General features: G+C 35.8%; 1 protein-coding gene and 1 long non-coding RNA gene across 7 annotated transcripts in view; both read right to left on the bottom strand.

Moving 5' to 3' along the window:
- The window catches only part of LOC309497999, a 121,716-nt gene that overhangs the window by 47,637 nt on the left and 61,477 nt on the right, over nt 1-12,602 (bottom strand). The window lies entirely within an intron of this gene.
- The window catches only part of tfec (transcription factor EC), a 52,667-nt gene that overhangs the window by 12,802 nt on the left and 27,263 nt on the right, over nt 1-12,602 (bottom strand). The window contains exon 1 of one of the 6 annotated variants that reach the window (XM_082168447.1): nt 450-685. The exons of 4 other annotated variants lie outside the window; for them this stretch is intronic. In XM_082168447.1, the coding sequence (XP_082024573.1) occupies nt 450-506 (57 nt within the window). In that variant the 5' untranslated portion in view covers nt 507-685. Of the gene's footprint in view, nt 1-449; nt 686-12,602 lie in introns of those variants that run through there. One more of the 6 variants, XM_082168449.1, reaches the window with a different exon arrangement.

The raw sequence follows: 12,602 nt of genomic DNA, 5'->3' as shown, positions 1-12,602 counted from the left end.
TTTTTTTTTAATCCTACTTCTGTCATTCAACTCTCTTCAAAAGTATTACAGATATGTTCAAATTTTGCTAGAGTCATAAATCTGTTTGATTGTATCATCTCTGTCCATTTAACCAAGGGTCCAATATTCAATGTATATTTATGCATTTGACAAACACTTTTATCCTAAGTGACTTATGGTGCATCCAAGGTATACATTTTTTCATTGTGTTTTCCCTGGGAATTGAACCCATAACCTCGAGTGCCATAGTGTACTCTTACCAGTTGAGCAACAGGAAGCAATCTCTTCAAAACAGCACTTTTATAGACTCAATCTAAACTCACAGTTTTCCATTAAACAATTCCAAGCAGCCATTAAAGAACATTGCACTCAAAGACTCACAAACAGCATTTGAACTCAACTCTCATGCAGCTCTCATCCCTGTTTCTCTCGCTTTTGCAGCTACATACCGGCAGCAGTTGCATCTCAGTGAGAGAGATGACTTGAACCACACAGCAGCGGCTCATGGTCCACAAGAAGGCCTTCACAGTAGGTCAGACTCAGCAGGAGTCACGCAAACAACACGCACAAACAGCCTGCAGTCTTTGCCCTTAAACCGCAAGCCAAGAGGAGTTGGAATCTCTCAGTCCAGTGTAAACGCAACAAGGCTAGGAAAGCAGAAGGATAACTGAGCATATGTGTGTGTGTGTGTGTGTGTGTGTGTGTGTGTGTGGCTTTCCTGAGCTGTGTGTGCAGAAACACGGGCCTGGAGAGGAAGGCATGACACAGCTTTCTCAGCTTCCTCTGTACGGGATCTAGTGGTCACCCAAAGGCCTGACAGAGGCAGAATTTCAGGTGCTAGAGACTCGGAGCGTTATTTTGTTCTTGGTCCTTCCTGTCTGACCCTCTTTACAGCTTTACTCAGCACATTCCCCTGATAGGTCATCTCTTTAACACTCACACACACAGCGTACATAAAAATGTATCAAACGAAATTCTACTGCAGACACACTCGCTTGCATGTGCACTTGTAAGTAGTGTAGTGCACACACATTCACTTTGAGAACCAACAAGTACACGCAAGGCCAAAAAATGCATAGTGCTGCTTACTGAAGCCTCTCGGATTAAAATGACTACATGTTTTGAATGTTTTCCATTCAATTTTGTCTTCCAGGGCAGTTTTTATATTGCACTATGGAGATTATTTCCCCCACAGTCTGCAGTGTGCTTTGTGTTTCTCTGTAGAAACAGTACAAGTCTGACTTACTGCTAGTTTGATCCACCAAGTCAAACAGATGAGGAATTTATGGAAGTCTGTTTCCACCTCAGAGTAAAAAAATTTAAATGTAATTGTAAGATCATCTTTAAAACAAGTAATAAATTCATAGTTGTGATTGTGAGAGATGAAGTTGGGACACAAATTTGCAATTGGGAGACATACATTTGCAATTTTGAGAAATCATTCACAGTTGAGAGATATACATTTGCAGTTGTAAGATATGGAATCGTGATATTTAAAGTCACAAAGTGATATAATGTCACTATTATGATAAATTAAGTTGCAATTGTGAGATATCAAGTGATATTGCTAAATATAAAATCACAATTGAGCAATATAAAGTCGCATTTACTAGGAATAGTCACTTTTTTTCAGTGCTGCATAATATAAACGAAGCAAGAAATTTGAGGTCATTATAAAACTAGTATCTCAAATGATGATTTATTGCATGAGAACAGTGAGAAGATGCTTTGGAAATGGTTGAAATCATTGCAGAGTAGACAGGATGTGTGTATCAGCATCCTTTTGTTGCCTTGTTTCCTGTTTTAAAGGAAATGCAAAGGAAAGTTTCTAATAATTGACGAGTGCCATTGAACCTGTGTGTGTGTGTGTGTGTGTGTGTGTGTGTGTGTGTGTGTGTGCGTACACCTGGTATTCCCTATGTTATGGGGACCAATTTGACCTCATGGGGAAATTTTGTTGGTCCCCATGAGGAAAACCGCTTATAAATCATACTAAATGAAGTGTTTTAAAAATGTAAAAATGCATTAAGTTTTCAGTGATGGGTAGCTTTAGGGGTAGGGTTAGTATAGGGGGATCGAATATACAGTTTGTACAGTATAAAAATCATTACGTCTATGAAAAAAGGGAAACCTGTGTGTGTGTGTGTGTGTTTTCTAGAGTTTCTGTATGTGTTTGTATATTTACCTCTAACCAAAAATCCTGGTTGGCCATTTTTCCATGTTTTTCTCTGGGCCCGGTCTGAATTCTCACCTTTGTTAGTCCCACATACAGTATGTATAAAACATGAGCTACTTCCTGTAAGAGTTGGGCCGCTTCTGAGACAAGACTTCAAAGTCCAGCTCACACATCTGAGAGCTGTTTTATCCAAGTAGAAAAGGAATGCATAATAACCAGAAGACTTTAATGATTCATATATAAATTAAATATTACACTCATTTTAACTGTATGATAGGAGTGCCAAACTGTCCTCCCTGAGCTCAGTGCTTCAACCCAGTTTATCAACAAGAAATATGGAATGTGAAAATAGTACATTTATATATGACGTTTACCTGGATTCTCTTTCATTGTGTGATAAAGTGACCCCAAAAATGTAAATGTTTTATTTGATTCTATTTTATTTCAAATGTACCTGTGCAATTATTCTTTAGAATCAATACCAGATGGTTTGTTATTTTGTTACCTATGTAAGCTTGTTTCTGCCACGGATTAGAAAAATAAAAAAGGTAACTGAGAATATTTATCTCACAATTCTAACTTTTTGTTTCTCTGAATTGGGAGTTTATATTTCGCAATTCAGACTTTATAACTCACAATAGCGAGTTTATATCTTACAGTTCAGAGAAAAAAAAGTCAGAATTGCAAGATAATCTAAACTCGAGTTTATATCTTGCAATTCTGACTTTTTTCCTCGCAATTTCAAGTTTATAATTCACACCTTTTTTTTCCCGACACAACTCCGAGTTTATAATTCGCAATTCAGACTTTTTTTTACTCGCAATTCTGAATTTATAATTCACAATTATGACTTTTTCATGCAATTACAAGCTTATATCTTGGAATTCTGAGTTTATATCTAAATTGCAAGAACTGTGAAATATAAACTCAAAATTATTTTTTCTCGCAATTCTGACTTTGTCTTGCAATTAAGTTTATATCTTGCAATTCTGACTTTTTTCTCACAATTCCAAGTTTATATCTTATAAACTCAAGATATAAAATTTGAATTGTGAGGAAAGAAAATCTGAATTTTAAACTTTTCGTGGCAAACGTAACGTGCCTTTAGTATGCGGGGCCTTGTAACGATGCTTACAATAGTTTTGATTTTTATATTCAAAACTGCCTATTGTGACCATCCATTAAAAAGTATTTGGACTGGTAAGTCTCGCTATAAAATGTTTGAATGTCATTGCATTTGGTAACTCTGAAAGCTTGTCAAATCTGAGTTTTAGATATAAATTCATATTTGCAAGATATAAACTTGGAATTGTGAGATATAAACTCTGTTCCGTGGAAGAAACAAGCTTTCATAGTTAACTAATGTTAATCGTCTGCGATGTTACATAAACAGCTTCATAGGTTGCTAATAGGTTTGTGCGTTTAAAGAGTGGGCTGAATAGAAACTTGGTTTCCCCAGAAAAGATGTGATTACGTCTAATGCGATTTTCGATGTAAATCAATTAGCCTCCACTCCATCAGGGCCGACAAGGCAAGCCGTTCACAGGCACACCTGAGAGGAATTCACTCAACCCCGTCCCATTCAGACCCACAGTTCCTGTGCGCGGACAGATTTAATTGAAGAGCCAAAACAAAAAGCAACTGTGAAACACATTCCTCTCTATTCAAATACAGGCTATCCGCTTCAAACAAAGCATTGGAAAGTAGGTTTAGTGAATCCGATCAATAAACTGCTTTCATTGGGAAATTTATCCACAATATTTGGAGGAGCAAACGACTTTTCAGAAGCATCTAACCATTTCCCATGATCTTCTAACTCGGCACCCCGCTTTGCACTGATCCCCTTAAAAAAAAAAAAATCACAAAATGACCAAACCGCATCACATGACTTCCCTCCACAAAAAGGACCCAGCACTCTCAGAGCAAGGGCTTATGGGTAAGCTGTGGTTTTGAAAGGCCTTCTTTATCTGGGTTTGGGCTAATCACTGGTTTGAATCACCTACATGGATTTATTTTTGGCAGTGGAGAGTTGTGTTGTAACGACAGATCGTAATTTAATTTCATGGTTTGTCTTAGTGAGGTGAGCTGGGGTAAGGAACATTTGAGGATATTTCTGTACACAAACGTAGCAAACATAAAAAAAGAAGTTACGGTATCTAAGTAGTAATGCACAAATGTACACTGCCATTCAAAAGATTGTGACTGAGTCAGTAAGATTAAGGAAATTCATAATTTTATTTAGCAACTCGTTAAATTGATCAAAATGTCACAGTAAAGACTTTTAAAATGATACAAAAGATTTCGGTAACACTTTATTTTTAAGGTGACGTAGTTACTTACTACAGTAATAACTAACCCTAACTGTTAAGCAGCACAAATGTTTTCAACATTGATTGATAATATTTCTTAAAATATTGCAGACCCCAAACCTTTGAACAGAAAATGTATAACAATCACAATGCTAGTGTGTTGCTCTGCGGTTTCTGAGGCGTTTTGAGCACGTTTAAAAGTAGTGTTTGCTATGGTCTTCTGGATAGTTTCTTACAGGCCCAAGTTGAAAGAGCCCATTCTCAAATCTATCAGGTCCCTTTTTTAATTTAAGCTTTTAAGATATTTTCTCACCGGTTTCATGTTTGATTGCTTTGAAAAGCACACCTTTACCCAACAAACTAACTAGATATCATTCATGGCTGAGGGATGAGTTACATGCTAAAGTTTAGGCTTATGGGTTTGTTCAAATCGCTCACACTAAGTATGAGGAATAGTAATAACAAGCACCACCGTCTATATTAATGTATAGTCATATAACATGGCTGAAAACTGTATTACAGACTCCTTAATTTCAGACTATACGGTTTTATTTTGTACTCAAGCCCTCATGTCATTGTCTAAGCTTTCTGTTGTAAAATAGCTGAACACAATCAATCCACTTTACTTCAAATGTCATGAAAGATTGAAACGGGGAATTCAATTTGGCCTTTAAACACAGACTCTTGTCTTATCTGATTGGAAGAATGTACATTAAGCATCGAAACTCTTATTTATGAGTGCAAGTTTAAGGGAGTATCAAAAGTTGAATGGGTTGTCACTCCAGATATCTGCACAATTGCTGCCTTTATCCTGAAATGTGAGTTTATAATGTGAGTGAGTGATAGTATGGCCTATGGTCCAGAGTAAAATATATTGAACTTTACAACCTTTTTTTTTTTCTTCCAAGTGCACATAAAGTGCATTTGTGAGCTAAATTTGCAAAGCTCTGTTCAAAAGCTTTAGCTTGAGATATATTCATTACGGACTAAATCTAATTGTGTAAAATGAAATAATGCAATAGCTGTTTAATGAAGACTAAGCAGAAAATTAGATCAACTTTGACCTTCCCCGAACTAATAATGCGCAGTTTGAAGGATGACAAAGAAACGCTTGTGTCCACGTTCTCTTCAAGTCAGTGTCATTTATGTGTGTGTGTGTGTGTGTGTGTGATGTGACTGTGGAGAATCTACACAGCGTCCATGTGCATTTGTGGACATACACACAGAGGCACAAGTGTGTCTGATTGTGCCGTAACATGCGTGACACGTTAAAGCAGTCATGGTCGTCTCAAATACAGTGTAAAAGCCTTCAGTCATTACACTGACACAGTGAGACACACAAATCTTATACTCACACACACAAAGATTGTTTATATCTATGCTCAATGTTTTAGCATTCATGTTTGATTTCAGTGTCATTACTCAAGACATCATTGAACTGTTCTCAAACTTTGTTATATTGAGTGAAATGCATGTTATCACATTACTTAGCTACACAAAACAAAGGTTTATTCACAAACCCTATAAATATCAGCTCATCAACAGTGCTATAAAAGAGGGGGTGAACTTTTCATATTTCAGACCTCTTCTCTATTACGACCTAATCAAATGAATTGTAATACCCAGACATTTCTTTTAAGATGAATACACTGATTTTGTGATTTAAATTGGATCATTGTAATTTCCTTCCACAGACCGAACTCTCCACACTCTCCCGGCCCAAATTGATTAATCAGCACAGCCTGAGTTGAATTTGATCGTGGAGTAGAAGAACAGACGCTAGTACAAAGTGACCAGTGTGGCGGCCTCTCATGTTCAGGACTGAATAAAAGACCTTGTCCGTCTGGCTGAAACAGATCTGATCTTCTGGACGGACCCTTCTACTCTCACCTCTGATTTGTGGCATATCAGATGAGGTATTTTGGGAAGTTAATCACGTACAACATGGCTGACACCGCAAGAGAGAGGTTTATTACTACATACACAACAGGTACATAATGTGGCCACTGAATGTCATTGCATTAGATAACAAAACAAGTGGCATCTGTAAATTAATATTGCAAGAGCTTTACTCACAATAACCAACTTGTCTTCATTTTATTTAGCATTCAAAAACACTAGTTTTGATATTTTGTTTTCTAAAGCAATGAAATTCATACACATACATTTTTCCACAATTGCGACTTTGTATGTCACATTATGCCTTAGTGTCCCTATTATGCTTTTTCAAAAATTGCCATCAGGCATTGTGAAATATGGCTGTTTGTGAATGTAAAAGGTCAGCAAAGTTTTAAAGATCAAAGTGCACAACAAATAAAGTTATTGTCTCTGAAAAGAATCGATTCTGAACTGCCCAAAATGAGTCGTCAGCAATTCCAGTCTCACTTCCTGTTATACATACCTATACGTAACAATCTAACACATTTGCATAATGCCAGTTTATGATCTTCATTGGCCGCCCACAAACAACGTTTACTTTGACCTGCCCTAAAACACTGTAGTTGTAGCTGAGACTGGAAGAGTTTGGTTTGTGTTGTCGACATGTGGAGAAGATGCTGTTTTCTGTGCTGCAAACCAATCACAACAGAGACTGGACCATCTGACCAATCAGAGCAGAGTAGGCTCTTGGAAAGGAGGGGTTAAGAGAGACTGAATCTTTGAACTAATCATTTTCAGACTTAGAGAAATTAGGTGATGCTGCAATGTATATTATGAGAAAATGTTTATGTTTTTTGACCATTGGTGCATGTGAACCTATTGTAGGAGACCTAGACAATATACCATTAAAAAACTCAATTATTTCTCTTTCACATTTTGTGGCTTTGTCACAATTGCAACTTAATAGCAACAAAAATGATTTAAACTAATAACATTAATTATATTAAAAAATGTGAATTTATTTCTTATAATTGTGACTATTTCTTATGATTGCAATTTTATATTTTACAATTATGACCTTTTATCTCATGATATCACTTTATAGATGGGCAATTCCACGCAAAAGTGTCACATCCATAACGCCAACTAAATACCATGGCATTGTGTTGGCGTTATGGATGTGACAGTTTTGCGTGGAATTGCCCAGATCTCAATTTTAACTATTTCTTGTTATGACTTTATATCTTACCATAGCAACTTTATTTCCCAAAATTGTGGCTTTATATCTCACAATTGTGTTACTATTTCTCATAATTGTCTCTTGATTGCGATTTTATATTACATGGTTACGACTTTCATATAAATATTTCCTATTTTATAGGAATATTTTTAATTTACTACTGTTAGGTATAGTCACAATATTTAATTGAATATCGAAGACAGGGAACATACTCCTATCATACTCCTATCATACTCCTATCATACTCCTATCATACTCCTATCATACTCCTATCATACTCCTATCATACTCCTATCATACTCCTATCATACTCTGCCCAGAAATTCTTGAGATGTTTATTTACAACAAAAACAACAAAATAAATAACTTTAAAACAATCAAATAATATACCAACTGATTTATAACTATTCCTGTTTTCCATTTCATAATTACTGGATAAGGATTTCACTCACCAAGAACAATGTCTAATGTCTAAAATCAGTTTTGTATCTCAAAATGTTGTTACTCAGTAGAATGTCTAAAGCGGACCATCAAAATAATGTAACCAACTTTTGACCCTTAATGTTAACTAAGATTAGCAATTAATGTTAACTAAGATTAGCAAATGCTGTAGAAGTATTGTTCATTGTTTGTTTATGATAACTAATGTAGTTAACTAATGTTAACAAATGTAACCTTTTTGTTAAGTGTTACCAATATATTAAGTGTTTAATTACTTTTTTGGGAAAAGTACATATTTCATCAATTTTCAACCAATAACATTCATATATAATAAGAGTACTGATATCAATCATGATTTATAAACGCTGAGTCATTTGAACTGAAGAACAGTTCCTTCCTAATTTCTTTCTCCTTTTTGAAGTTGTCAGCCAGAATTTTCACATCCCCAGAAATTCCTATAAACCAGTGTAATGGCTGTCAAATGGTGAAAATGAATCTTTCTAACCACGCCACCACACTGACGAACAACAACACACTCCGTTGAACGGAATCCCACATTCTTGTGGAGCTTTCACTTTTTTTTTCTCATCTCGTTTCCCTCTCAGCTGAGTACGTGGGTGACGTTAACGTGAGACGATGCTTCTCTTTTCATCACTGCAGGGTGCTGCTCAAACCAAAAGTCTGACTTTAAGACCTATTAGGTTATTAAGTGCCTGATATGGCACACCCAGGTATGGGAAAACCACCAAAGTCAATGCTCTAGCAGTCCGAACCGCGCTGGGGGTACGAGCAGCTTCAGAGAGGGGGAGTGGGGTGGATGTTAGGTTTGTGATTAACTGTTTTAAGGAATTTTACCTCATCGCGTGCTGGTAACTTGAACATTTAGATGGCGGCGATTGAGTGTTCGTGAGCAGAGCTAATCGCATGTGATACGCAAGGACGGATCGCGAGTCGTGACATTCTGTGCCACAACAAAGCAATGAAAAGCACCACTGTAAACGCACATGCGTTTGTTTACACACAAACACACACTTTAACAAGGGATCTACAGCATGCAAGCTAGAAATAAGTTTTCTCTGCTCAAAAATGTTTTACTGTTCATGTCAGTAGATGTTGACGAAACCTTGTCATTCATTTAAGGTTAGTTAAATGATAAACGTGTTCTTTTTTGGACATTAATGTAATATTTTATAGATGCATGTCGTTATAAGAGAATGAATAGAAATTAATTCATTATTGAAGTATTTGTTTTTTTATGTTTATTTGGCCAATATCTAAATTCCATTACCTAAGTAGCCAAATTTGCATTTTTTTTCTAAATGTTATATAAAAATGAGATTAATTTCCATATCAACACTGTGATCTTATGGCTGGTTTCCAGCCTAAGACGCTTTAGAAGACTGTTAGCTGAAAATATGAAGCGTAAAATGAACAATTATTATAACACACGCAACACCAATGATACAATTATGTGAATTAAATTAACCAGATTGAATTTACTTTGACAAATGTAGCATAACATTGACACATTATATATGTTTTTCATTATAGACCTAGTTTGTAATGTGATTTTTCACTACAGATTAATTTGATGCAATAGGACAGACTTTAAAGCATTTTAAGTTGTTCCTTGACGTTTGCATATTTGCACTTCCTCCAAAATAATACACTTTATGGCAGGACAAACCAGCATTTAAGCAATAGCTCAATCTCACTACAGATTAACTATTTCAAGATCTAGTACGCAAAACATTAAATGCTCAACTGACTTACCTGACCGTACCAGTTATATTCCAGCATTTTGATTTTATGGGTGGTATCGCTCTCAAAAGCCAAACTGTCGCTCTCTATGGCACAACAATATCATGCATTTACTTGTGTAGACTCATCTACGGGTCCCACTAAGCCCTCGACACACACCCCAAGCCCGTTTAGCACTCCTAAGCTTACGACCTGTTGATAATGAACCTGAACCCATTATTTTGAGTCAATGAATTGAAAGAAATGGGGCAAGGAATGAAAGCCACAGGGCCAATTACTGATGCTCTTTGATGTATTATTCTCCCTCACTCACTCAAATGGATCTGCACATTTTGTCTTCATCCTCTGTTTTTCATTAATTATTTTGCTTGGGGTCAAAGTTCGACTGGCTAATTGTGCAGACGGTTCAGCTTTAAGAATGGCAGTGATTCTCCAAAAGCTGACACTCTCTCTAGCTGTGCTCAGCCACCTTGCATTATGCCAATTAATCCAATTCTTTGATTTTTTTTTTTTCATTTTCCTTTCTTTCTTTCTTGTTCAGCCTCTCTTTCTGTCCCTTCTTTTGTAATTCATCATCTTAAAATCTTAAAAGAGTTGGGGGGTCTTGGACTGGTTGGGAGATTGTTAGGTCAACTAGAGTAACTAATAGTTCAGTGTTTGCGACACATGGAGAGCTTTATTTTACAAACTGTATTCCAACCCATAACCTACTGAGAGTGTGTGTGTGTGTGTGTGTGTGTGTGTGTGTGTGTGTGTGTGTGTGTGTGTGTGTGTGTGTGTGTGTGTGTGTGTGTGTGTGTGTGTGTGTGTGTGTGTGTGTGTGTGTGTGTGTGTGTGTGTGTGTGTGTGTGTGTTTTGGTGTTTGGGGGCGACATTGTAATAACTACAGGATTAATTTGCCAACATTTAATATTTCTTATTTTGTAGGATTTATATATTGTTAATTTACTTGTCTATTATATACTGCAAAAAAAAAATGCTTTTCTTACTTAGTATTTTTGTCTTGTTTCCAGTCCAAATATCAAAAAAATTCACAGATAATACAAAGATATTATGTCTTGATTTATGGAGAAATAAATCAAAATTAAGTGAGTTTTTGCTTAAAACAAGCAAAATTATCTGTCCATGGAGTAAGAAAAAATTATATTGTTTCTGTTTGAATTAAGATTATTTTTCTTACCCCATGGACAGATAATTTTGCTTGTTTTAAGCAAAAACTCCCTTAATTTTGATTAATTCCCCTGGAAAACAAGACATATCTTATCTAATTTTACTTATCTAGTAAATGCAATTTTTAGATATTTGGACTGGAAACCAGACAAAAATACTAAGAAAAGCATTTTTTTGCAGTGTATTCACAATATTATATTGAATATTGAAGACACTGATATACTCTGCTCTGAATTTTTTTAGATGTTGACATTAACATAAAAAAAAATTAAAAAAAATCATTTTTTTAACAATCAAATAAGATGCATAAAAAGTAAAATAACTACTGTTTCCTAACTTTTCCAGTTTTCCATTCATAAATACTGGATATTGATAACACTCAAGAACAATTTTTAAAACCTATATATATTTTTAAGCTGTACAGAAGTAGAACATGTTTATTTATTCATTGTTAATTAAAAATCCAATTTTCAAGACAATTTCAGGCCTGGAAATCAACATTTTAAATATCCACGATATCTCCAGGTTTGCATGGGAGCCCTGCATCATCGCAGGGAAATTTACAAAAATCACAAAAATGTATTTCTTCGCACCAGTAGGATTAAATATTCTCACACCTTTCCTCATAAAGGGCACATGAATAATTTGATCATAAGTATATACTTGAGTAAAAGTCTTCTTTATGTGGAAAAGTTGTATTTTTAAAATCAGTTTTGCGGTCCAGACATGCAAATCGCTGGCCAATAACAATAAGCGGCTTTTCACACTATGCATGACCCTGGGTTAGTGTACTTTTTAACTCTGGGTTAAGGTCACTTTTAACCAGCATCTAAGCCATGTTTCACAATTGTAATTTGTGCTTAGTAAAGGTGCTTAGCGAGGGAAGTAAATGGGGGGGTCGACCGGGAAATGCAGTGCAAAATGGAACAAGATAAACTAGGATTACGTTAGCTCAGGGAGAAAACGTCCACACGAGAAATCACAATAAAAGAGCTGCATGTTAATTTATAAAATAGTTCATTCTGACTCATGTCGTAGGGTGCTTATAAGGCCCTTACTTCCAGGCTGCCTCCACATTTCGATTCTCACTGTCTTCTAGCTTATCCCTGCAACTATTTCACAGTGTGAGCCCGCTGATATTAGCATATTAGAAGGCATTCTCATTTATTATTGCTGTAAAAGTCGTCTTTCATCACTCCACCTCCAGGATAGTTCCCGCTTAGTGTTTTAGTTTACGTGTATGGCATCTTTCATACCGATCAGTACATCCTAGTTTCTCTCTTACATATGACCTTTTCCATTAAGATGCAAGCAAATGGATTTATTTACTAAAATAAAAAGCCTGTTGGGGACTAGATCCTGTGGGGAAACCCACTCATTGACATCACAGAGGATTTAAGAAACAAAAGAAATATTATTCTAGAGATTAACTTTCCATAATGGGACAGATAGAGTAATCTGAATGAGATTAGGAAATGCTAATGACGTTTTCCCTCTGATCTTGATTGACATTTATCTGAATTCCTACAGGAAGCATTGGCTGCCCTTAATGGCTAATACTTGCCACTTTCCTGCTTTTATTTCATTTAGTTTTATTTCATTTCAGTTTAGTCTAGTCCCCTCACAA

This window comes from Leuciscus leuciscus (assembly GCF_965113295.1).
Source record: "Leuciscus leuciscus genome assembly, chromosome: 4".
Taxonomy (NCBI): Eukaryota; Metazoa; Chordata; class Actinopteri; order Cypriniformes; family Leuciscidae; genus Leuciscus; species Leuciscus leuciscus.
Note: the sequence above shows the minus strand (reverse complement) of the source record. Positions and strands in the feature narration are given on the sequence as shown.